The sequence below is a fragment of the Myripristis murdjan genome, chromosome 6 (genome assembly GCF_902150065.1).
Source record: "Myripristis murdjan chromosome 6, fMyrMur1.1, whole genome shotgun sequence".
NCBI lineage: Eukaryota > Metazoa > Chordata > Actinopteri > Holocentriformes > Holocentridae > Myripristis > Myripristis murdjan.
In genome coordinates this window covers 12,374,261-12,397,789 of record NC_043985.1, presented here as the reverse complement: position 1 = coordinate 12,397,789, position 23,529 = coordinate 12,374,261, and the positions used below count along the sequence as shown (strand labels likewise).

The 23,529-nt window shown below is 40.7% G+C and overlaps 2 protein-coding genes across 2 annotated transcripts; one reads left to right on the top strand and one right to left on the bottom strand.

The window, feature by feature from the left end:
* The first annotated feature begins 335 nt into the window (after positions 1 to 335).
* psma4 (proteasome 20S subunit alpha 4) lies at positions 336 to 6,632 on the top strand. Its single transcript, XM_030054541.1, has 9 exons — positions 336 to 418; positions 945 to 969; positions 1,432 to 1,474; positions 1,820 to 1,982; positions 2,265 to 2,342; positions 2,901 to 2,989; positions 3,376 to 3,506; positions 4,282 to 4,405; positions 6,346 to 6,632. Exons 2-9 carry the CDS (start codon positions 967 to 969, stop codon positions 6,498 to 6,500), a joined length of 786 nt encoding a protein of 261 aa, XP_029910401.1. The 5' UTR covers positions 336 to 418; positions 945 to 966; the 3' UTR covers positions 6,501 to 6,632.
* Positions 6,633 to 10,851: 4,219 nt separating this feature from the next.
* oaz2a (ornithine decarboxylase antizyme 2a) lies at positions 10,852 to 23,300 on the bottom strand. The gene is given in 6 exon segments (XM_030053076.1): positions 10,852 to 12,995; positions 13,101 to 13,186; positions 14,035 to 14,207; positions 15,897 to 15,977; positions 15,979 to 16,045; positions 23,090 to 23,300. Coding segments are annotated over 6 exon segments (558 nt in total). The 5' UTR covers positions 23,110 to 23,300; the 3' UTR covers positions 10,852 to 12,864.
* Positions 23,301 to 23,529: the final 229 nt, after the last annotated feature.

The window sequence follows — 23,529 nt, the reverse complement described above, 5'->3', positions numbered from 1 at the left end:
TCCGTGATTTAATTTGACTCAAATATGACGGCAACGACCAGACGAAACGAAAATTTAGATTGTACTTGATAGATTTGAATACCTTATTTATTTTACGATGCCAATTAAAACGCAAGATGAATCTGTCAGTTCTCTGATAGACTGTCGATAGGGAATACTTCCTTTTTCTTGAAGCTGTTATTATTATTATTGATGTTGGCAAACCGTAGTTGATACGATATTGCTATTTATTCATTCATTCATTCTTTATTTATGTTTTGTTTATTATTACTGTTGGTCTGTAAGCCCACTGTAACACGGCCCATCACGCAATGCAGAGCTATTTTATTCCACAACGCCAGGGGGCGCGCTAATGCTGGATTTGAGACGTCATCAACCAGCGCCCACAAGCAACAGAGGAGGCGAAAATAGTTGTGCGGTAAGCTGGTTATTCTTAATTTTTTAATAAATAGAAGCGTCTTATCTAACTGTGCGATGTTCAGACTATAACATTATGTATGAAGTTAGCAAATGAAAAGCGAATAATTGTCGTTGAAGCTTGAACTGGATCACACGCAGCGATTGCTAAAATTTTGCTGCTTCATTCATGTTCACTGGTTAGCCGTGTAGCTAGGTAGCTAGGCCGGCTGTCTTTTCTTGATGTGACTGAGAATGACCCTAAGGATATGTGAAATAACATCACATTTATAGTAACCCATCATCATCGTCACATTAACCCGTCTAACATTAATAAACGTTAAAAAAAAGTGCTTGTTTTTAGTTAACAGTTAGTTATGTCTCTTTCACTTTCACTTCTCCTGTCGCAAACAACCATGCAAACGACTAAAAGAAAGTGAAAAGACTAAAGCAATTTATCTCCAGTAACGTTGTGTCGGTCTACTGTAAGCCCAGGTGTGCAAGCTGAACCTGACTCACATTGTTTTGTGTTTGTTCTCCAACGACAGGGTTTGACTCTATTCTGCAGAAATGGTGAGTTTCTTTGTCCGACTTGATTGGTGAATGTTGACTTGTTTGTGTACTCATCATGTGCAGTTTGAGTTTACAAGGAGGGTCAGGTAAAAAAGAGACTCCAAGGCTGATGAATCATTGGACACCTGCTCCGTTTCACTGCGTTATGGACCAGTGTGCTTCAGGGGACATGCTTATTTCCTTTTTGGCAATATGAAAAAGAAAAACAGAAACTTGAATTTTCAGATTGGTTTCTTGTATGCTTTAATGTAACAAATTGTTTGGAACATGCATTTCAGTAATATATAGTGTTGCCTAGTCTGACGGTAAAAAGAAGTGATGTTTCATTTTATTTAGACATATTTTATCAGGTTGATTGGTGTGCTGGTGTGGGAATTGTTTTATGTTTCTAGGTCATATTCATTGTTTTACCCTATTTTAATTTTATTCTTATGGTGTATGGTTATATGATCTGTTTCTCAGTCCCGTCGATATGATTCCCGAACAACCATCTTCTCACCAGAGGGTAAGAAGTTGCTTCTTGAATAGGATAAATGATGAGGCTGCAGAACAGTGTTGGAAATCAAGGCATATACTGTGTACTAACAGGCATTTCTTTACACTGGGTTTCCAGTTTTGTAAGACTCTCTGGGGTGTGCACATTCACCTAAGGAATCATTAGATGTAAATTCCTTGCCTTATTTGTTAACCTACCTTTTCATTATCATGGAATGTCTGCATCACTTTTCACACTGGAATGTGTCATTATATATATATTTTTAAATCAAATATTAATTCTGGATGCTTACTCTATGTATTTGAATCATGTACAACACGTGTTCTCGGCTGACAGTGCTGTTGTGGTTGGCAGGGCGTCTGTACCAGGTGGAGTACGCCATGGAAGCCATTGGCCACGCCGGCACCTGCCTGGGAATTTTAGCCAATGATGGAGTGCTGCTGGCCGCTGAGAGGAGGAACATCCACAAACTCCTGGATGAAGTCTTTTTCTCAGAAAAAATTTACAAGTTAAATGAGTGAGTTGCTGCCATCTTGTATTTCATATCACAATGTAGCACCGGCAAGAAAGTAAGAAATCTCAGCACCTGGCAAAGTATTTGCTGACTCATTGGTATTTGTGCTCTACAGCTACAGACGTTGTACATTTTGTACCTTAAAAGGCAAATATGCCAAGTGTGGATTGTTAACTATGCACATTATCAGATACACAGATGGGAAAGCATTGCCCTTGTTTCATCGTTTCGATGGCATTGTTTGTGCACCACAGGCCTCAAACTGTACTTCCCATTGTGTTGCAGAGATATGGCGTGTAGTGTGGCAGGAATTACATCAGATGCCAACGTACTGACCAACGAACTGAGGCTTATAGCACAGAGGTGAGCTCAGAGGTGGAAACTCTCTGTTTGGGAATGAAGCTTTCTTTTAACCTCCTGAGACCTGAGTCCAAGTCAGAGTTCTTATGTTTAACTACTGTGTTAAAGGCGTCTGAATGCAGCCTTTCACAAGCATTTAACTTTTTCAGAAGCCTGGGGGGAAAGGCAATGAGCAAGAAATCACAAGAAATTAATAAAAGGTTACAAGTAAATAACCTGGAAATCAGTGTAAAAAGAGAGAGAGAGCTCTTAGAAAATTACCCAAAAGGAGGGAAAATGTCTAGAAAAGTCTTTGTAATTTTTATAATTATATACTTAAAAATATGTTGCAGGAATTTTTTTTAGCTAATTTTCTTGTCATTTTCTTTTTCTTTCTTTCTTATTTTCTTGTAACTTTACTAATTTCTTGGAATTTTTTTGGTCTTATTCACTGCCTCTTTTCCCTTTTTTTTTTTTTTTTTTTTTTTTAAAGAAATCAAGCCAATTCGCTGTCAAGCACCTTTCACAAACATTTAAACAAGAAATCTGATGTGACTCCCTGTGTCATTGCTTCTCTCTCAGGTACTTGCTGCAGTACCAGGAGCCAATCCCCTGCGAGCAGCTGGTCACAGCTTTGTGTGACATCAAACAGGCCTACACCCAGTTCGGAGGTATGGGGCAGTATCATGCAGCTACTGTATTCATTCTGTTTTAGCCAAGGCATCTATTTGCATGCAAAAGTTGTACGATGAGGAACACAAACATACATGGTGGCCAAATTGTGTCTTGAATTGTGTATGAAAATTTTGCTTGGAGGAATGCCTAATGCATAAAATTGAAATATATTTAGCTTGATATTACAGTCAAGATTATTGATCCTGATAATTGGTCTTGCACATTTAAGGAAATGATTTTACTTACTATATCAAAATTTTTACAAGATTCAATTTGAGTTTAAGGATTTTGAAGTTTGCAACCCTTAAAATGTCGACAGGCACTGCAGCCGACATAGTGTATAGAAGTCAGTCTTAGGAGAACTATGTGTGTATTTTAACAGGAAAGCGTCCATTCGGAGTGTCCCTGCTCTACATGGGCTGGGATAAGCACTATGGTTTCCAGCTCTACCAGAGCGACCCCAGCGGCAACTACGGAGGCTGGAAGGCAACCTGCATCGGCAACAACAGTGCTGTGAGTCATGCAGGAGTGCTGTGAGGCTCATTGGCTAGAAATAAGAAAAATAAAACTTCAAACAATCAAACAGCACCAGAGACTTTGTGTAAATCACCAGTCTGAGATTTTAAACAGTGGTAATGTATTTTAGGCTGGAATTTTCCTTTAAGTTTGGATAATGAATCATTATTTTAATGCTGTTCTATGGACGGATGATTCTCAATGTGTCAGGAGTTGCAAAGAGTACATTACGTTTCATTTTATTTGTGCTTGTTTTAATGAACTGTGTTCACTGTGTTCATTGCCACTGTGCCATTCCATACCATGACAGTAGGGGGAGCAGATTCACAATATCCTGTAGTGATTATGAATGGACTGAACTCTCACAATGAAGGGACAGGATTTGACCTATTTACAAGCTGACTCTTGGTGCAGCTAATTGTGTAATGGCCAACGCATGGTTGGCTCTGCACATCTTGTGTTTTTTCAGGCACATGGACAGACAGGATTGTGTGTAAAAGAAGCTCCCTATGTGCCCTTTTTGAAAATTTCTCTTTCACAGGAGGACAGTGGCCAGACATTTTTGTCCAAAGGCTCTTACAGTACATTTTTAGTATGGTGGCTCCAGGGTGGGACAGTGGTTTGCCCTCTTATAACAGGATGAAATGACATATAAATACATTCTTCACAAATTAGCATAAGTTTTAAACCTGTCTCATTCATCGCACAACAGTCACCATGTCTGTTGTTATAAGAGAGTGATTGTTGTTATTATTATCTTTCTCCCTCCCAGGCAGCTGTCTCCATGCTGAAGCAGGACTATAAGGAGGGAGAGATGGCACTTTCCTCAGCCCTCGCCCTCGCCATCAAAGTCCTCAACAAAACCATGGATGTCAGCAAGTTGTCTGCAGAGAAAGGTGAGGGTATGACTCAGTTTGCTAGTGAGTGTGAGTGACCATTTAGTGCTGAATTGAGAGTGAGACTCAGATAGTGTCACTGTAAGGATATGGGTCTTCCAAAATAACAAATAAATAATAATAATAATAAAATTACAAAATGATTAATAGTAAAGAAAGTAAGAAATAAAGAAAAAAAGGAAAATGTCAAAAATAAAAACACTGCAAACAGTTGTTTGGGCTGTACCCAGTTTTACTTGTTTAATTCTGTATGATGACAAACTGCTGCATCACCCCTTGGACATTTTCAAGAGATGCTTATAAATCACCTACTGCGACTCTAAGTCAGCTCTTGGTGCATTTAAACCACATGATTAGCAATGTGTAGTGTATATCAGGCTTTGACATGATAATGTAACCTCACTGGAGTGACAGACAGTAAGTGCAAGTATTATTCACCACTTAATACATCATACTTCCCTGCAGTAAGTTTCATTGTTGAAGTTTCAAAATCTCTGTCACCAAATGCTGTTACAACCAACAATTCTGATCCATGTTATTACTGACTTGTGTCTTGCCTCCAGAACAGGTGCCACAATGAGCAACAGGCCTGACAAATATTATGTGGCTGTAATTCACAGGAATCTAAACAATGAATTACAGACATTTCTTCACTGTCTGTATCTACTCAGCACTGACCACATTTTGAAAATGGCTTTATTAAATGTGAGGTAGCACCACGACCTCCAGAGTCACTGTAATTTTGAATTGATTCTGCTGAGACTTGGTTAGATAGTAATGGCAGCACTGTACTAATTGAGCCTGTGCCTCCAGACCTGACATTTCTGCACTCTATCAGACTTAACAGGAGGAGGTGGTGTAGCTGCCCTTTTCTCAGACTAATATAACTCCAAGAGAATTTCCCTTGGGGAATTTGCAACTTCAGAATACCATGTCATGTCTAAAAAGTTCTCCTCCTGTGCTGTAACTCGATGTCTGTCAACTACCAGGATATAAAAATGGGTTTTATGATGCAGTATCTGCATTACGTGGATCATGTAATCCTATCTGGAGACTTTAGTACTCCTGCTCATTATTAAAAGACTTGAAGACTTATTAAAAGACAAGCGTTTGACCTCAGTCAAGGATGTTGCAATGTCTGCATTTTTTAAAAATCTGTTTCTCCAGAGAAATTAAAGGGGGATAGCACTATACACATTCACATTGGTAACATTGCTGAAATACTTGCTGCCACTGTCCACTGTGTCCTCTGCTCACGATCTTCAGCTCAACTCCATCTTTATTGTACCATAAAGTGCAACTGGTTATATAACAAGTCAAGGTCATTGTGATACATTAGCAGGCACAAACATACATTAAATGACAGAGACTTACAGTAGATAAAAATCTGCATTAAATAAAACCTTGCAAAACAGCCAGAGTAATACAAAATGACCCAAGAGCCATAAGTACCCTAACGATTCTTTCACAAATGTTAAACCATCTTGTATCTGCTTATCTATCTTTTTTTTTTTTTTAATTTGTTTTTGTATATCCTGTGTGTGCCGTGACAGATTTTTAAGAACTTGTTTTTGTATAGCCTGTGTGTGCCTTGGATGTCTGTTCACAGTGTGCTTTTTTGAAAAGCACATTGTGATCCCTGGAATTGTGTTTTATAAATAAATTGGCTTAGCTCAACTGGGCTTGACAAATGGCTCTGCACTGCAGCTGATGCCGTGCTGCTGTTAGAGTGACATGCAAATGGGTCAAAGTCAAGTACAACTTATATAGGAACCACTTCAAACATTTTGTATGACTCAACAAAGCCAACCGCCCACAGATGCTCAGTGATCAAGAGTCACTAATGTACAGCCAGCAGCCTGAGGTCAGTTTGTATCTGTCTGTCTGACATGTTCCTCCCATAGGCGTGTGGCTGACTGATTCTGTGTGTTTTGTTTCAGTGGAGATCGCCACCTTGACCCGTGAGAATGGCAAGACCTGCATCAAGGTGCTGAAGCTGAAGGAAGTGGAGGAGCTGATCAAGAAGCATGAAGCAGAGGAGGCCAAAGCCGAGAAAGACAAGAAGGAGAAGGAACAGAAAGAGAAGGACAAATAGTCGCCCCCCCATCTGAGTTTTGTGTGTGTGTGAGATTGTATGTGTGTATGGATGGATGGATGAAAAAATCCAGTCGTCTTGTATCTTTGCAGTTATGTTGTTTCTTAAAATAAACCCAAATGATAAATCATGGACTGTTGCTTTTGTTTTATTTGGCCGTTGCCTTCATCAGTTTCACACTGACTTCACTTAATTTCAGTGCACTTCCATATTCCTTGTTGGTGTATTGTAATCGTGCTTGACAATAGCATGATCTAAACCACAGAAAATGAACACTGTTTTTTACAATTACATTACATTATATTACATTATATTATATTACATTATAGCACATTATGCCAAAAATAATGCAACTTAACAAATCTGGGCATTTACACTAGATGATAATCAATTAATATAGATATTTAGAAATGAATCAACATAGATGTACAGCTTTCATGTGAATTGATATGATAGGTCTGTTTCCTGGAAAGAGCGGATAAGCACAATGTATTCTGCACTCAGGTTAAAATACATATTTCTGCTGGTAAGTGGTATGGTAGTTAAAACATCACAATTTGACTTGAGCACTTTGGATATGTTGGTTAATTCAGCTTGATTTTGATTTGAGTTGATTTGGAGAATAGTGAAAATAATAATCCACACAGAAAACATGCAGAGTGCCCTGTCACTATTACATTAAAATCCCAAGGACTTGCAGAACACAAAAGGCTATATGATGTAACTATGCCTTGTGCTATAAGTTACACTATACTTTTTGTACAGATACACTGTTCATCAGCACTGACAAAATTCAGTTATTTAAATGTTCCATATTAACAAGATCAGGATTTCTCAAAGTTTCATATTCTGGATGCCTAAAATGACACACAGTAGATTAAGTTTTAGACCCTTTATTTTAAGTGGTTGTGCACTAGACCCTTACATGAAAAAAACTGACACAAATTGATTTGTATTGGAAACTACTGGCGGATTTTTTTTTTTTTTTTTTTTTTATTTTGTAGCCCAGCCATGTAGGCTTATCTGGAATACTAGATATTGCTTGTAATTCATTTAGTCTGGACCAAAGCAATTTCTGGTAAATGAAATTATAATAAAATTAAACTATTTTTCATTGCTGAGGATGGTTGCACACCATGCAGCCATCAAGATATTTTGGTTCAGTATATAGCATTTTCATCATAACCAACTTTTTAACAGAGTACACAAATGTGAGGGGTCACTCACAGTTTCATGACCTCATCTTAAGTGGTACATGAGATATACCTGTTTGAATTCCACATCCTGCTAACAGGTGAACACACAGACAGGTTTGGCTCTGTATTTTTTCTGTTCACTGCCCAAGACTACTTATGGAAATGAGCTTGTAGCTAAATCTGGTACAAAGTGTCTTTTCTCTTTGTTTGAGTTTAATGTGTTTTGTACATGCTCCTTGATATAAATAAATTGCACATGGTCCTTAATAAAAAATCAATTTAATAAATTTAACTAAACTAATTAATACTATGAAAAAGATTAACACTGGTCTGAATTCTCTCATTATTCCCTTTGCCTTCCATCTATTCGTCTATCAGTTCTGCCTCTTCTAACACCTGTACCATTGTTTCACTGAAATACTATGCAAGTGTGAAAAATTGTCATGTTAGCTACCTTCACAGAAATCCTCACCACGTTATCAAGGCTATTGTGTTAATGGCTTTGTCTGAAATGTCATACTATATACTATCAATAAGATGATGTAGAGAAGAAATACCTTATAAAGACAACACAGTACATGATGCTAAGTCATTATCTGTAGTCATATGTTGTGCTTGGACTCTTAGAAAACAAGTAGTAGGGTATTCACTTTCAGTCTCAATTATGTAACAGAAAGCAAAGAAAAACCTTGTAGAGGCAATAGATAGACACATTGTACAGTCTAGCTGTTTTTTATGCTTCAGTGAAATCTGAAGTGGCAGATGTGTTTTAAAAGCATGGTTTGCTGCAGTGATAAGTCCCCTTTTAGAAAGGATTAGCCACTTACTGGCTGGTTTTAACTCTGCCAAGCGGATGCACACACAGGCAGTTCTGAGAAATGCTGTGCCGTGCTGCTGATGTGGTAACCAGTTATCAGCCTCAATCTGAGGTGGGTTTATGTAAGGATATGTAAGGTAAAGATTAAGGTCAAGAGAGGACTATCTACCTCTCATTTCTGGTCCAGGGGATTAGTCGCACAGCTTGAACTCCTCACTTCAGGTCTCGCATGTCCTGGAGTTGTGACAGCAGATAGAGGGAGAGAAGAGGACATTGGAAACTGGGGGGTACCTTCAGACAAAAGACACTGGACCATGCAAAAGCCTTGGTTACACTCACTGAGTTTATGCCCAGTGTGACCTAGATTCAAAGCCTGATTTGAATCTAGGTGAGGCAGGGTTGGGAGGGGCTTTTGGGCTCGGTGGTCGGTTCAGATTATACTGTAGTTTGAGCGGGCCCAAAACCGCAGACTGGTTCAACAGGATTTTTTCAAACATGTTAGAGTTTGTTGGGCTCCCGCAGTGTGAGGTGGTACAACACTCAAGACTCACATCTTCTAAGAGGGCCCAAAATTTCTAGTAGCGCCCCTGACCGCTGACAGTGGGGGTCGACCCTTTGTTCACAAGGTCCTACGTTCCCACAAAGTCATTTTTGTGGGAACATAGGAAACAGACTGAAAACAGTTCCATCTTCCCTAAATCATATGTCTATACGTCTCCTGGTATGTTGACAACTTATTTTAAGTGGCTTCAAAGTTAGCAAATACATTTCTTTTTCATATTTAATGACAATGTCACACATCTCTTGGTTTCAACACTTAAACTTAAACATCACTCTTACACTGAGTGAAATATTCAAACCCAAGATGCCATTGTTTTATGGCTGCAGCATGTCACATAGGAAATAACTCTAACCCTAACCCTAACCCATAGAAGATGTCTTGCATATCATTTTATACACATTTCCCTGTGATTCAGAGGGATTTATTTGGCATCTTTGAAGACCTTAGAATCTCCCTTAGAATTTTAAATAAAGTTCTCTGGGTTTGAGCCCATGCAGAAAGGACAAACACAGTAACAATTTTTCGAGCAGCTTGTCTGTAAACACTGTTAAGGCTACTGGAAAATGCAAAGTATGTCACAAAATTAAAGAGTTTTAGTTCATTATAACAAACGTTTTGCCCTCATGTGCTTCGTCAGTGTGAAGTGGAGAGCATAAAACAACCACTAGAGAGCCACAGGAGGTATACATCATGATTGTGAACACCTATGGCAGGAGGCACCTGCGCTTGAAACAAAAACAATTTCAAGAAGATGTTGTGCGAAATAACTGAAAAAGATATTATATCATAGTGGTTATGCAACATATCACAAGACAGGATTCAAAAAAGAAACATAGATCCTCAGATACAGATTTGATTATAGATTACATCAGAGAAAGGAAGCTAGTTCAAAGTGCTCCTTAAGTCCTGTAGGAGAGAGTTTCAAGCCTTAAAACGCAGCAAGTTAGTTAACTTAGTCGGTAGTTAAGTAGGTAAGTAAGTTAGAGATTAATTTACTGCAGCTTTTGAGGTGTGCTTTTTTTGTTTGGTGGTGAAATCGCCTCAATAGGTTAGATGGCTTAGACAGAGGTCAGGTTAGACAGAGAGATGAATGCCCCAGCCTTTCACTAAATGGTTTTTCCTCATTCAGTTGGAGGCAACAACAGCTTAAAGATGAATTGACAACAACCCTAGGTGGCCAATTTAGCAGTGTTCAGTGTGTCTTGGCCCAGACGCTGAGAATAGATCTCTGGATCAACTGACTAGGGAGGCTGTGGCGTTGGCAAGACGCCAGCAGTGAGCTGTAATGTGCCATCAGCGAGCTGTAATGTGCCATCAGCTGAACTGATTTGGAGATTAGCAGCTGAGTCAGCGGTAGAGGTCAGCAGGCACAGAGCTTTCCAGAATCTGTATTTATTCTTGAGTAAGAAAGAAAAAAAGACCAGGCAACTTCACTTCCTCAAATTAGCCTCATCTTTCTCTGCTCGACTTCTCTATTTATATTACTAGTACTTGTATCTGGTAGCGGTTGCCCATTTTGTTCTCTTTTCTGTCTCATGTTGAGCTTGCTACTTTTTTTTTTTTGGAGGTCTCACTTAGGGTTTTTCCACCACTTTTATCTTCCTGGCTTTCTTTTGCTACTGTTTTCAGTGCTTTGCTGTAAAACAAATTTTCTTTAGTATTTACAGAAGCAAACTATCCCAGGCGGCGGTCTACCCTGGGAAAGGCTTATAGGTTTATAGTTATGTAATGCTGGGCCCTTCAAGAACAAAAAAAGATCCATACAAGAACACAAGATACGTAACATTTTTTTATTGTTTTTACCCCACCCAAGACAAAAAAAAAATCTCCAAAGTATACAAGTGTGTACTGTATTGTCATTAAATGGCTGCCAACTATGTCACTGAACAAAAAAGTCTAAGCTATCACAAAGAACAGTTGAGAAATATACATAAAAATATACCTCTGAGAAAATTAAAATCTTGACATTTCCCAATAGCATACAGTCAGGGCTCAATCAGTAGCAATGAAGACTCATAATATCTATACACATGCAAAAAGATAAAGCCCACCCTCCCATACAGAACAGATCAGTGTTTCTCTGAGGTGTAAAGCTCTCAGTATGGCTGGCATGGGGAATGTTGATTGATATTGCTTTTATATACTAGTTCAGGTTGCTAAGAGTATTTAAGCCAGTTGAATTTCAAAGTAAGGATGACAGCATGTTTCAGACAGAATGCATTCTTTGGCGTTTTGTTCAGTCTCCTAAAGACAGCAAAATTTAAAAACCTGGAGATGCCAGGCACATTCACGCAGGATCCCTCCTGTATTTTCCTCCTCTATTTGCATATAAACAACCTGTAGTGCTCTTGTATCCCTCCGCCAATAATGTGTTTATTTCCCCACATAGCACGAGTCTGGATCTGCATGGGAAGAAATGTGGAAAATGGACACATTCCTCAGTAAGACTTGAGTAAAAATAACATTGCACTCTTCTCTTAGGCACAAAAAGCCCCATTTTAATTGAGCTTTCAACTGGCGCAGGGCAGTTCTGCTGCTGTACATCTGGGCTCTAGTCTACAGGGCTGGCACACCCGTATGGGAAGAAGCTACGCTTGATTCAGACAAAGATACACTGGCTGTACCTCTGTACTTTTTATTGCTATGTACGCAAAACTGCAACAAGGGGAGATTCTCTTTTAACCTGACCAGCTTACATTACTCACGTTATGACCTTTGAAAAAAAAAAGAACTCATACAAACACTTGTTTCTGTGTGTGACATGCAAGCCAAGTGAACTGAAATGGGAAAACAAAACAACAGCTCCCCAGTGACTCACACACACACCATCAGCACGACAGGGTAATTGCTGGTGGTGTTAGGAGAGGGAGAGAAAGCATCGGTCTCCGAGAGCTGGCAGCTACCCTGTTGCGGCATTCAACACAAAGATTGCATCTTTGCTGTGACATGTCAACAGAGACCAACAAGATATTTCTAAATCAGCCTGGTTATTCTCATTAGCTCATTTCAGGTGATAAGAAAAACAGAAGAAAAAAAACAAAAAAACAAAAAAACAAAACAATGCAGGCTTAAAACACACCCAGTGAGTGGCCTGTGCTGGAATGATGCCTTGACATATTTCAATGAGCTGTGATTGATTTTTTTTACATAGCTTAAATGCACATGAATGTTAAATGTAACAGGTCAGCCTTTCACCCGTTTATACTGTAAAGCAAAACATTATCTTGTTGACCAAACCAAGCCCATGATATAACATCTCCTGGAAGATAATTCCCTCATTCTACACCCAAAACATAACTACAACTATCGACACAGCTTGCCTTGTATAGAACGTACACTGACAAACCAAAGTCTCTTTGCATAACAGGTGGAAGCTGTCAGGACAGATATGCTGAGTTTCACAAAAACACAACCTTCTCCAGAATGTCCTGTTGAGGGCAGCAGGGACAAATAATGTGACCAAGAGAGGAAAGATGGCAAAAACAAAATAATCAATCCAAATCCCATGATGGGATGACTTAGTTCAAGCTACGCCCCTGTCTGCTCACCAATTTGCAGCTGTCATAAGGGAGGAGAAGTGAAGGGAGAGGAGGGGGGTGCCTGCATCACATGGAGATGCTACCATCCGCCAGACACCCCCATGTAGTCTGCAAAACACCTCCCAGTCTGTGATAAAGGCTGGAGAGGCTCGGGTCAAGGCCAGTTTGTCTGAGGATGGCAAGAGGTAAAAGGCATGTTTCTGAAGCCAGAGGGGGGCAGGGAAGGGGGAGGCTCGAGAGATGGTGGTGGTCACTCCTCGTCGGAGCTGCTGTGATCCAGCGAGTAAACCATGAAGACCAGATCTGGCTGGGCCGGTACCATGGGGTTGCCTGGCTTCACCACCTCGAAGCCCAAGTAGTGGAAAGTCTTGATGATGGATACTGGGGAGGAAACAGGAAACACAGCTCTGTTAGGCCAAAAAAAAAAAAAAAAGGATGAGGCTGGCAGGGTTTTAAAGAGAGGAAATAAGCCACAAGAAGTCTTACATCGATCCTCTCTGTTTTTGCTGAACCACAGGAACACGTAGTTGACTTTGAGTTTCTCCTCAGCGAACTCAAGCAGAGCAGTGAGTCTGGAGATGACAGGGAGGGAGAAGGGGAGAGAGAGAGAGAGAGCATTGTGATGACACAGTGTTTTTTTTTTTTTTATTTTATTTTACATAAGTGCTGCAACTTTACATAATAACGCAGCTGCAACACTGGTGGGTCATAGAGCTGGCTGTGTGCCCACAGCAGCAAGGTGACACTACCCCCTGTGTCGATTACAGTGCCACACAAAGCACGGCAGCGGGAACACAAACTCTTTAATAACCTCTTTAATTCACAGCATGCTGGTTGCCTTGATACACCATACTTAAATACAATGCCACCCATACTGTGCTGGGACTTTGCTCTTTTAGACAAGATTTGCCACAAGGTTGAAGTTACCGCACATTACTTCAGTTGCTATAAGGAACAGCTGATGATAAATGAGTGATAGCTCTTCTTCCAAGACTTCTGAGGCTCTAACAAGTACAATGTGCTATATGAGGAATATTTAAGGTGACTAATTCCACCAGAATCAGAGCATAAAATGTAGAGAATTTTACAACCCCTACGAGGCAGCAGCAAATGCTTTTCAGGTAAATACAAAATTCAATTGAATCTATAGAATCTGAATGAGAGCTAATGAAAATGTTATGAGGATAGTAGTAAAACTGAGCTACTGAGTTTGTGCTAAAGATATTTAAACTCCAAGCTTTGTGGGCACTGGTAGGTGATTTACTCCCAGAAATTGGACAAAACTGCCCAAGACTGGGATAACTGGGCCATTTACTGTAATTCTGAAAATTGCGTAACAGTTGTGATGCCTAAAGGTGGGTATTCATCCTTTTGTTCTCATCTCTCAGACACACTGATCAGATTTTATTGAGATGCTTACCCCTCTTTGCTCCCCTCCACCAGTGGCCCAGCAGGAATCTCAAGGAAGAGGCTGTCTGTGCATAGCACTGTATCCCAGAAGGCTGAGCGGTGCTCGCTCATCTGGTAGTGGAAGTGGAGAAGAGGGGGGTTTCCATTCACTGGAGCAGTCTGCGTCACAGTCAGCCTCTCATTCTGAATGCACATAGGACAGGAAAGGAGTGAAGGAATGAATAGGTTCATTTGTAGTTGCTCAGTTTGTGATCTCAATTTTTTTTTGGGGGGGGGGGGGTTATTTCCTGTGAGCTGAGAGTGGGCAGTCGCCTCGCCTTTTTGTATTTGTATTTTGTGAGATAAAGGGAAACTGGTAAACAGCACATGGAAGAGGAACCTCTGGCTGGATTTGATCTCAGGCCAGCAGGAGGAGAAGAGCTTCCTTAGGAGAGCTTTCTAAAATCAGACTGCAACTGAATTAAATATTACATGTGAAGCATGAGCAAAACATGATGTTGTCAGAGTTGATGTGAGGTGAGTAAAACAAGGAAGTGATCAGGGTTGAGTATCTTAGGGAAGTAGCAGAGGCAACGAAGTGTGCATGAGTTTTACAGTCTTTACAGGCTTAGTGCAGAAGCAGCATTCCCCCTTTAAAAACACTGTCACAAATTCTGGCTTTATTTATCGTTCAGCTATCAGCTTGAAGATTCTTTCTTATGCAAATTGGACAGCTACAAGCTGAGCTTTTGATCCAAGTACTGTGATGCTCATCTTAAGTTGTGGGTTAACGTTGGAAAAAGTTTACACACACTGATAATGAAGCAGAACAGACCTGTATATTAAGTTTCCATTGGCTATAAATCTTCAAATACACATTCCATGTATAAATCAAACTTTTTTAAAATTTGTATTAGTGCACTGAAGGTTTATATGACCAAATGTTTGTCTGAGTTGTGGTTCTGACCATGTCTAATATATCAGAGACATTAGAGAGGTTGTTTGCTAATGTCAGGCGGGCGAGGATGGTAACATGACAGTTGTGACTGATCTGTCTGATCCTAAATCTCTAATCCCCTGGAACAGTCAGTCACATGTCTGGGGTACACCCTGGACTCACACACGCACACACACACACACAGTGTCTGCGACACTGTGTTTTATGTGCATGTGCACCTGAGAAACCATGTTGCATAACTTAATCAACTTAATTTTTTAAAGATTTTCTGTGCATCTTGAAACATGCTATAAATACCTTATTGTCTAAACTTCGCTAGGGTGAATCCAGCTGAAAGTGAGGCTATTATTCTGAGTTCATCCAATAAATCCACTTGTCATTTAGAGAGGACATGGATGAGACAGATTAATGTTTTTTTAGGCCTTGAAACAGGTATTTCGCATAGACAGGGTACAACTCATTAGCTGCATGGTCCTAATGTTTAGTACACAGAGTCAGAATGGCCCCTCGTGTAATATAGTCATCAAATTAAGTAAGCTGGGGTTGTATTATTTCCTCAAATTGAAAAAAAAAAAAAAAAAAAAAAAAAAAAAAATCAGGTAAAAAGGGAACTGTGTGGATTTCCTGTGTGCGGAAGGGAGGCTGCATAGACAATAACATTTGTCTGTCCAGTGTTTGTGTTACCTATCTCAGCTGCTGAGATGAGACATATGATGCATCAGGGGCATTACGGACATAGACAACTCCCTTCTCAAACAACTATAACAACAGCACCACTCAAACACTGTTTTTGTAGTGACAGCTTGGCATTATGGGATCAGATATTGGACAGATACAACTTAGTACACTCTGCAGACATCAGCGGGTGTTTTTTAATGCCAGGCCATACTGACACTCTACATGCATGTGCCAGTGTTCTCATTGAGGTCTCTCACCTTGTGTAACAGCACACCGAGAGAGTGATCCCTGACAGTCCCTCGCCCACCCGGGATCTTCAGCTGTGGGTGAGGGGCATCAGGAGCACCACAGAGGCCCGGGAGCCAGAGGATTGGAGCTGCGAAGCCTGGATGCCCCTAACCAGGAACTGCATGGAGAGAAGGCACAGGAACAGACATCACCCTTTTAAACTGTTCAAGCTTTCCCTGCTTGTTTGTTGTTTATTCTTTTGTAAGGTTTAACATTGTGACTGTATTTGATTTGAGCTAATAATTGCCCACTCGGCACCCACTGCACTCCTTGCTGGCCTTGGAGATTTCCTCTCTCTGTGGTCCTTCAGTTTCTTCTATTTTTCCCCTGTTGGACTCTGGGTTTTTTTTTTTTTTGTCCGCTAAGGGTTCAGGGTCAGGGGATGTCAATCTGTTTTCCATTTTCTGTAAATCCCTTTGAGACTATAACTGTGATTAAGGGCTCTAAATAAACTTGAACTTGAACAAGGACTTAATGTTGCTATCTTCCCACCGACACTGAGCTCCTCGCCCTTTATGTTTTCCCCACTTTTATGGTCATGCTAAGGTGACAGCAATAATGTAAGGGCACAGCCTTCGGACTTTTCTACATTTTGTACTTTCTTTTCAACATTTTGTACTTTCTACTCCCATCTGAGAAAACATCCATGTTAGATATGACTTTATATAAAATTACATTGCTGTAAGCTTATAGTGGAGGTGAGGTGATGCCCGCACAGTGGAGAGTAAGCAAACCAGTCAATTCTTATTCATACTCTCAACTATTATCTTCTAGGGAATGAAAGAGTAGTGAAATTAAACTACTGCCTTGAATAACGTCAAAGACCCAGTGGGAGCCACTATGGCAGAGTGCCATTCCCAAACTTTGCAGCCCCTTTGTATTGGCTGCTTGCAATGTTGACAAAAGACCAAAATAGACAATTTATATGACCATTATCCTGAGTGGGGAGATGAATTTTGGGTTTGGAAAATAAATAGTTTCTCAGTGGCTGAGAAACATTTGAAGCAGCTGCAACATTCCAGTTAAATCTGCAACACAGTTTTTCAAATTTTAAACATTTCAAAAGTTTCATTTGCATACTAGTGTGCCAGCCCAAAAAAAAAAAAAAAAAAAAAAAAAAAAAATCACCACTCAAACAGGTACTAGAACAATATTATTTGGTGGATGAAAACATTATCTATCATTAATATTTGAATAATGTAAGCATGATTGAATATCTGCTTTGCTTGGTGTGCTTCTCATGTTTTACAAAAGCAATACACCACTCTAAGCAATGCTTTACAGCGATCTTACAAGAACCCTGTACTCATTGTCACAACTTAATGCATACACATGTACAGCTAATAACAGCAAGCCTGCCAAAACAACTTAAATGCACACTGTTAAGAGCACTGCCTCTGGAGACTTATTTTCCAGTGTTCAGAGTTACTGCAGCGACCGAGCCAAGCCAAACCAAACCAAACCAAACCAAACCTCGCATGATAACCCTTTGTGCGAGACTGTATTGACAAGAGTCAAAGGGATATAAAAGTCAACATCCGTTGCTACTCTACCAAGACATTTATACTTTTACTGCACTTAATTCAACTATACCATAAAGGGACACTGCTAAAAAAAAGCCCTCTGAAGACTGGCTTGCTACTGAATGGAGGCATTTCCTCCATTGACGCAACCTCTCAGCTGGTTGCCTCACTCACTTAGCTTGGTTTTAACTCGATTAATTAAGAACTGCACTGTAAATAGCAAACATAAAACATTAGGGGCAACAAATGAAGTCACCTCCTGTTGCTATAGAGGACAGCCAGAGGGACTTAACACAATTAGGCCATTTGCTCAAATTGTTGGATCCATTTATGGCATTCAAATTTACATGGATGGAAAATGACAAGATAGGCTTAATGTTTATCAACACCTCAAATCAAATTGAATTTGGGCCAAAGTGTACAAGTTAGCCTTGACTCTGCTCCGGTTAGTGTCTTGGTAATGTTTGCTTCTGACGGCACAATGTGCCAGATAAGCCTCTGACAACAAGAACTAGTCCACTGACTGTAGCCAAGTAGCCATAACTGTGAGCAGTCCCATTCTACACAAATCACAATGCAAACACAAAGAATCACCACAAGCATGTGATACGGACAAGATCTGCAAATTAGACAAGCATTTCTAGCGACATTTTAATAAACAAACTTGACAGACATGGTTCTTGCTTTGCACCCTACATACAGATAAAATTAAAGCTTGTGATTTCAACGGCAGAACTGCATTCAAAGACTTCCAGATGGGTTGGGCATGTGGTGGAGGCATGAATCATAAACAAGCACATGATCTGTAAACACCTCTGCAAATAGCTTGTGGGAATTTTGGCAACACACATCTTCAGCGTTTTGAGTTACAGCTCAACATTTCAGTCTCGTCTTAATGATAGCCAGGCACAGTTACTGGGCGGGGTGGTGGGGAAAAAGATCCTTCAGGGGTTCCTGTCACCGTGAAGAATGTCTGGTTTGTTTGCTGCTACTAAGAAGATAATCCTGTTTCTGAGGCATTTTGCAAATTTGGATTTCCTCAAGCTTTAATTTTCTTTTTGGATGAAAGCCTGATGATATTTGGTTTCAGTTTGACAAAAGCTGCAATTAGCTCTTAAGGAGAAAAAAAAAAAAAAACATTCCACTGCCCACGTCTGCAGTCTGGATTCTGACAGATTCTTTTGCTTTTATGAAAACTGACACCTTTGCAGCATCTGCATCAATGTGCATGCAGAGCAAGTTAAGTACAGGCAAGTTAAAAAGAAAACTACTGTTGCAATTTAACATCAAGGTAGGACCTGTTTCAAGACAAATATTGTGGTATTTTTCCATTGCAAGTTATGGGGTGTGGCACAGATGAGCAGGAGCTAAATTAATCTGCGATTTGGTGTAGGGGAGGAGCTGCAACACAGTTGGCCTGGCCAACAGACAGGTAACCCAGACTACCTGATCTGCATAGCTACAAGCCAAGAGAGTGAGCAGTGGAAAACAAGATCATTATGCCTGACCTGTTCCTTCGCTCAGCAGCTGCACCCAGCCTCTCCCTGTCACAGAACAGTTTCTCTTCCCCGTTCCTGTCTGCTCCATTATTCCTTGACACCTAGTAGGAAAACCTTTTTTTCCTTGGCCCTTGTCAGCAACTGTCTCATACATTGTAGTTACAGGGACACTGGGATATTTACCACCTTCGTCAGGGTGCTGTGGTTTCGACCCCTACATTTCTAACTAATGCTGTTCACTCCTATTAAAGCTTGTTCTGCCATGAAAACGCTGGTGAAATGAGTCCACTAAATGCCCAAAATGGAAACAAAAAAGGTGCAATCACAACTGGGAGGCAGTATAGCTCCAAAAACATATTGGAGCCTACATCACAGTCTGCGCAATCTGTTAAGAGAAATATGTTGGCATCATAACACAAAACAGCCCAAGAAGCCAGTAGTTTCTCACCATTAATCCCACAGTAACAAAAGAGAGAATGAATTAGGGCTAACAGGTAGGACACAGACGGAAAAAAGATAAGGACGTTGGCCAAGATGTCAAGACCTGCTTCTTTTTTCCATCTTCGCTTTCAGAGCCAACGGCCTGCCCTTGATGGAAATGCCAGATTGTTTTGAAAGGCGACACTCTTGTCCTCTGACATTTCAACTACACTCAAAACCCCGCCACATACACCCCCACCGACCCTCTCCTGCACACACGCAGACACAAACTCCTGTCTCATGCTGCTGCTCCAGCTGGCGGGCTGCACCCGATAGGTCATGAGGTCAGCCTAAAAAGAGAATATAGGTCATGTTTTTAAGGAAGGTCAATTTGGTGGGTGAATCAAGCCTCGATACAGTAGTGTGAACACAAACACTCACATGCATGGGCTGTTATTAACATGCCGGTGAGAATGTAATTTATGTGTGAGCAGGAAGATGCAAAAATTCTAAGTCTGTCATCCTCCAATTCTGCTGGGTGCTGGGAGGGGTGTGGGCATGTCTGTGTGTGACAGAGAGAAAGTGTGCAAGTGAAAAAGACAGGGGAGTGAGGAGGGGGGGGGGGGGGGGGGGGGGGGAAGGAAAAAATAAAAACTGTTTGAAATATGAATGGTTCCGCTGCCAATTTGTTCTTCCTGATGGGCTGAGTTGTTTTGAGAACTGATTCAGGTGAATTGTTCCAGGGGATAAACGGCCCGGGACGCTGTCTGTTGGCTGGCAGACTACTGGGGCAGTTTGGATAGCTGCCAAGAAACACATAACAACCAAAAACAGGAAGTGCCCTGGCAGCTCCTCTGTGTGCACCAAAACACAACAAACCACCCTCTAACAATATCGCCCCCTTAGCAATGGAGAGGACTGTGTTGAACCGGTGCGCCATCAGATAGCTATCAACCCTCAACTTAAATAAGGTCATTTGCCAAAACCTTTTGGGTCTGAGACATCATTAGCAAGTAAACAGCCGAGTCTGACGTGGCTCTTCAAACGTCCTCTGACCCCTGAAGTCTGGCTGAGCTTGGAGTCGGAAAAAACGTCAAGACAGAGACAGGAAAGACACACGTGCTCTGAAACCTGAGCGGCAGGGACACCCGTGTTCCTGCCAACAGACACCACTCTAACCCCTGAACCCAAACTGGGGCTGTGCAAGGCCGCTCAGACAGACAGAAGACAACAACAAAAATAACTAATTAGCCAGGAAAAGAAAAACACTGTAGAGAGTTATGGGACGAATACAAACAGTATTAACCTGAATAACCAACAACCATGTCGATACTCTATTATCTGTTCATATGACACATCAGTGTCACCGTACTCAGCTCATGACAGCATTTACATTTGCTGTTTTAATCACCCAGGCTCTTTTGATATGCTCTCCTCAAAAAGATCACTTTGTGATGGAAATGATGCATTTCCCCCTTTTGCTGAAAAAAGGTTTCATGGTTTGCATAAAAATTAAAGAACAGGGTAGTTAGCATGAGCAACAATCCACAATGGCTGAGCAGACAGAAAAGAGCACCACCTACAAAAACTCAAACTGTAATAAAAACACATCCAGACATCACAGTACTGGAAACACTAATTGACTGACAAGTGATCTTTGGGAAGTGTAATTCAAAAAACACCACACACAATGACCACTTGGATAGAAGGAGGATTAACACTTTGAGAGTACTACAATCGCAATCCCTGTGGTTTTCATTAAATTCACAAGCATAAAAATAGTGGGTAATCATGAGCAAACCAAAGTGAAACACAGTAATTTATGGCAATGTAAAAACATCTCTTGCACAGACATTTACCCTAACAAAATATGGTCCCTCTAGCTAACTGTTTGGAGTTTGAGGGATTTAGCAGCAACACTGATCAAAGTCAGAACAGCCTACATGTCTACTAACTGTTGTGGCACGCTGAACACATTACCTGTGGTGGTAAACAACCTCATAACCTCTGTTTGTATCCATGTCTGCACTGGGTGGTACACCAATAAAATGTGTGTACTGCAGACTGCTGTTAAATTACAAACTATACTGGTGGAAGCTAAATGGCAGTTGTCGACTGAAATTGGTTTGTTTACATAATGTTTTGATTCTCTGTTACATTCAGTTTCATTTTCGTCCTTCTGGCAGTCAGTCAAAGGGGCATTACGCCAGTTTAAGATCAGAATGCTCAGATTAAGGAAACCCATCTGTCTGTGTGCCTGACTGCCCACCAGCTCTCTCTCTCACACACACACACACACACGCACACGCACACGCACACGCAGTGATGCTTCACAAGTAAACCAGCATAAAGGAGGGGGAGTCATGCTTATGCAACCACACTGATGTAGGCCAGTAGATGCCTTCAGCTGACATGGCCTCAGTCACAGAGCTAATATAGCTACTGCACTGGCTTGGTGTTGGCGCATCAATGGACCAAAGCTTTCTCTCTCTCACTCACTCTCTCACACGCACAGACACACGCTTGCTAAGCATGCGAGATAAAACCTCAGAAGAAAAAAAAAACATACACAACTGACTAGGGTAATCCTGTCCTAAACAAGAGTGCTGTGCAGATACCACAGCAAAACCATGAACCTATGGGGGCAATTAAAGGAATACCTTGGTTGACATACCATGGAATAATTTAAAGGCCACTGTAAAGTCAAAGACACACTATTAATTATCTGTATTGATTTGTGTGGTTGTTTCTTAAGGCGCACAATACACGTGGAGGACACTTTGATAAACATCTATCTTGTTCAGTGGACTAAGTCTAGTGGTAAAGAAATAGATACTGTGCATTTTGCAGTAAATTGTGTCCTTAATGGTTTATGAGTTTAATTCTCGCATACTTCTGTGCGCAATGCATTCAAGGTTCAATCCGGAAGAAACTCGAACGCCTAAAAAAAAATATCCTGAGGAGATTTAAACACGCCAAAAAAAATGTGCCCAAAGTGGAAAAAAACGTGTCGGTTTAATCTCAACTGAGAGTTTGAATGTGAAAACATTAGCAAACTGTAATTTAAACGGATAAATGTTTTCAAAACGTGCTCTAAAACTCGACGGAAAGTGTCAAGTCGCTGGTTCACGAAGCGTGTGCCTTGGCCCGCAACATGGGCAATAGTTTAAACTTCACAGAAAGGTTATCGCAGACTATACAAGAAAAACTACCAACTTACATTACACATAGACAACAGATTCTTATCTAATGGGATTTAGCTAACATGTGTATGCCAAACCAAAACGGCGTGTTTTGGCCAAACCAAAACGGCGTGTTTTGGTTTGGCCAAGACCAGCGTCATCCGCGGTCTGCCCACAATGAAACAGTCACAAAAACAAAACAACAACAACCAAGAGACTTTGTTTATGTCAAGAGTCGGGTGAAAACTACGCGGTCGGCAAACTCAGACAACAAATTCACAATGTAAGCGTACAACAAATACCATTCTTGTCAATTTCAGGTATTTTCACACTTTTTTTTTTCTAGTGTTGCGTTCATTGTCGTAGTTTTTCAGTGCGACAGATAGCCCGTTTCTCTGGAAATTCGCGTTTGTTTTCCTGAGCAGAAGGAAAAGTTAGACCCTCGCCAACTAACCGAGTAAACAGGTACACTTTGTAATTTACAAAACAAGACACCGCCAAACATATTCGAGGTGGTTTTGGGAAAATAATGTCCTACCTTTCCTCTGTGTTCAGCATGATAGCCTCGAGGAAACGGGGAGCTTTGTGTCCTTACTGACAACCAAAACAGTGACTATTTAATAAAAGCTCCACAGAAAAGTTCAGCATCAGAACGGAGCAAACCCTTATTGGAGGTAAGAGTCGCTAGTCGTCTGTGCAATGTCCACCCAGCGTCCCCGTCGTATTTCCGCAGCGATGTGCAGCTTAACCTCCACAGGAAGGGCTATTTATAATAGCAGCTCGCTGAGGCATCATGGGTAATCCATCAAGGAAGTGAGGTTTCCAAGTTTAAAAAAAAAAAAAAAAAAGTTATTGTGGATGTAATTCTAATTTCACACACACACTCACACACATAACAAATTCTATATCATGTTCCTTGTGCTATAATGACCTAATTATCAAAGTCACATACTTTGATAATTCATAGGTTTATAGAGA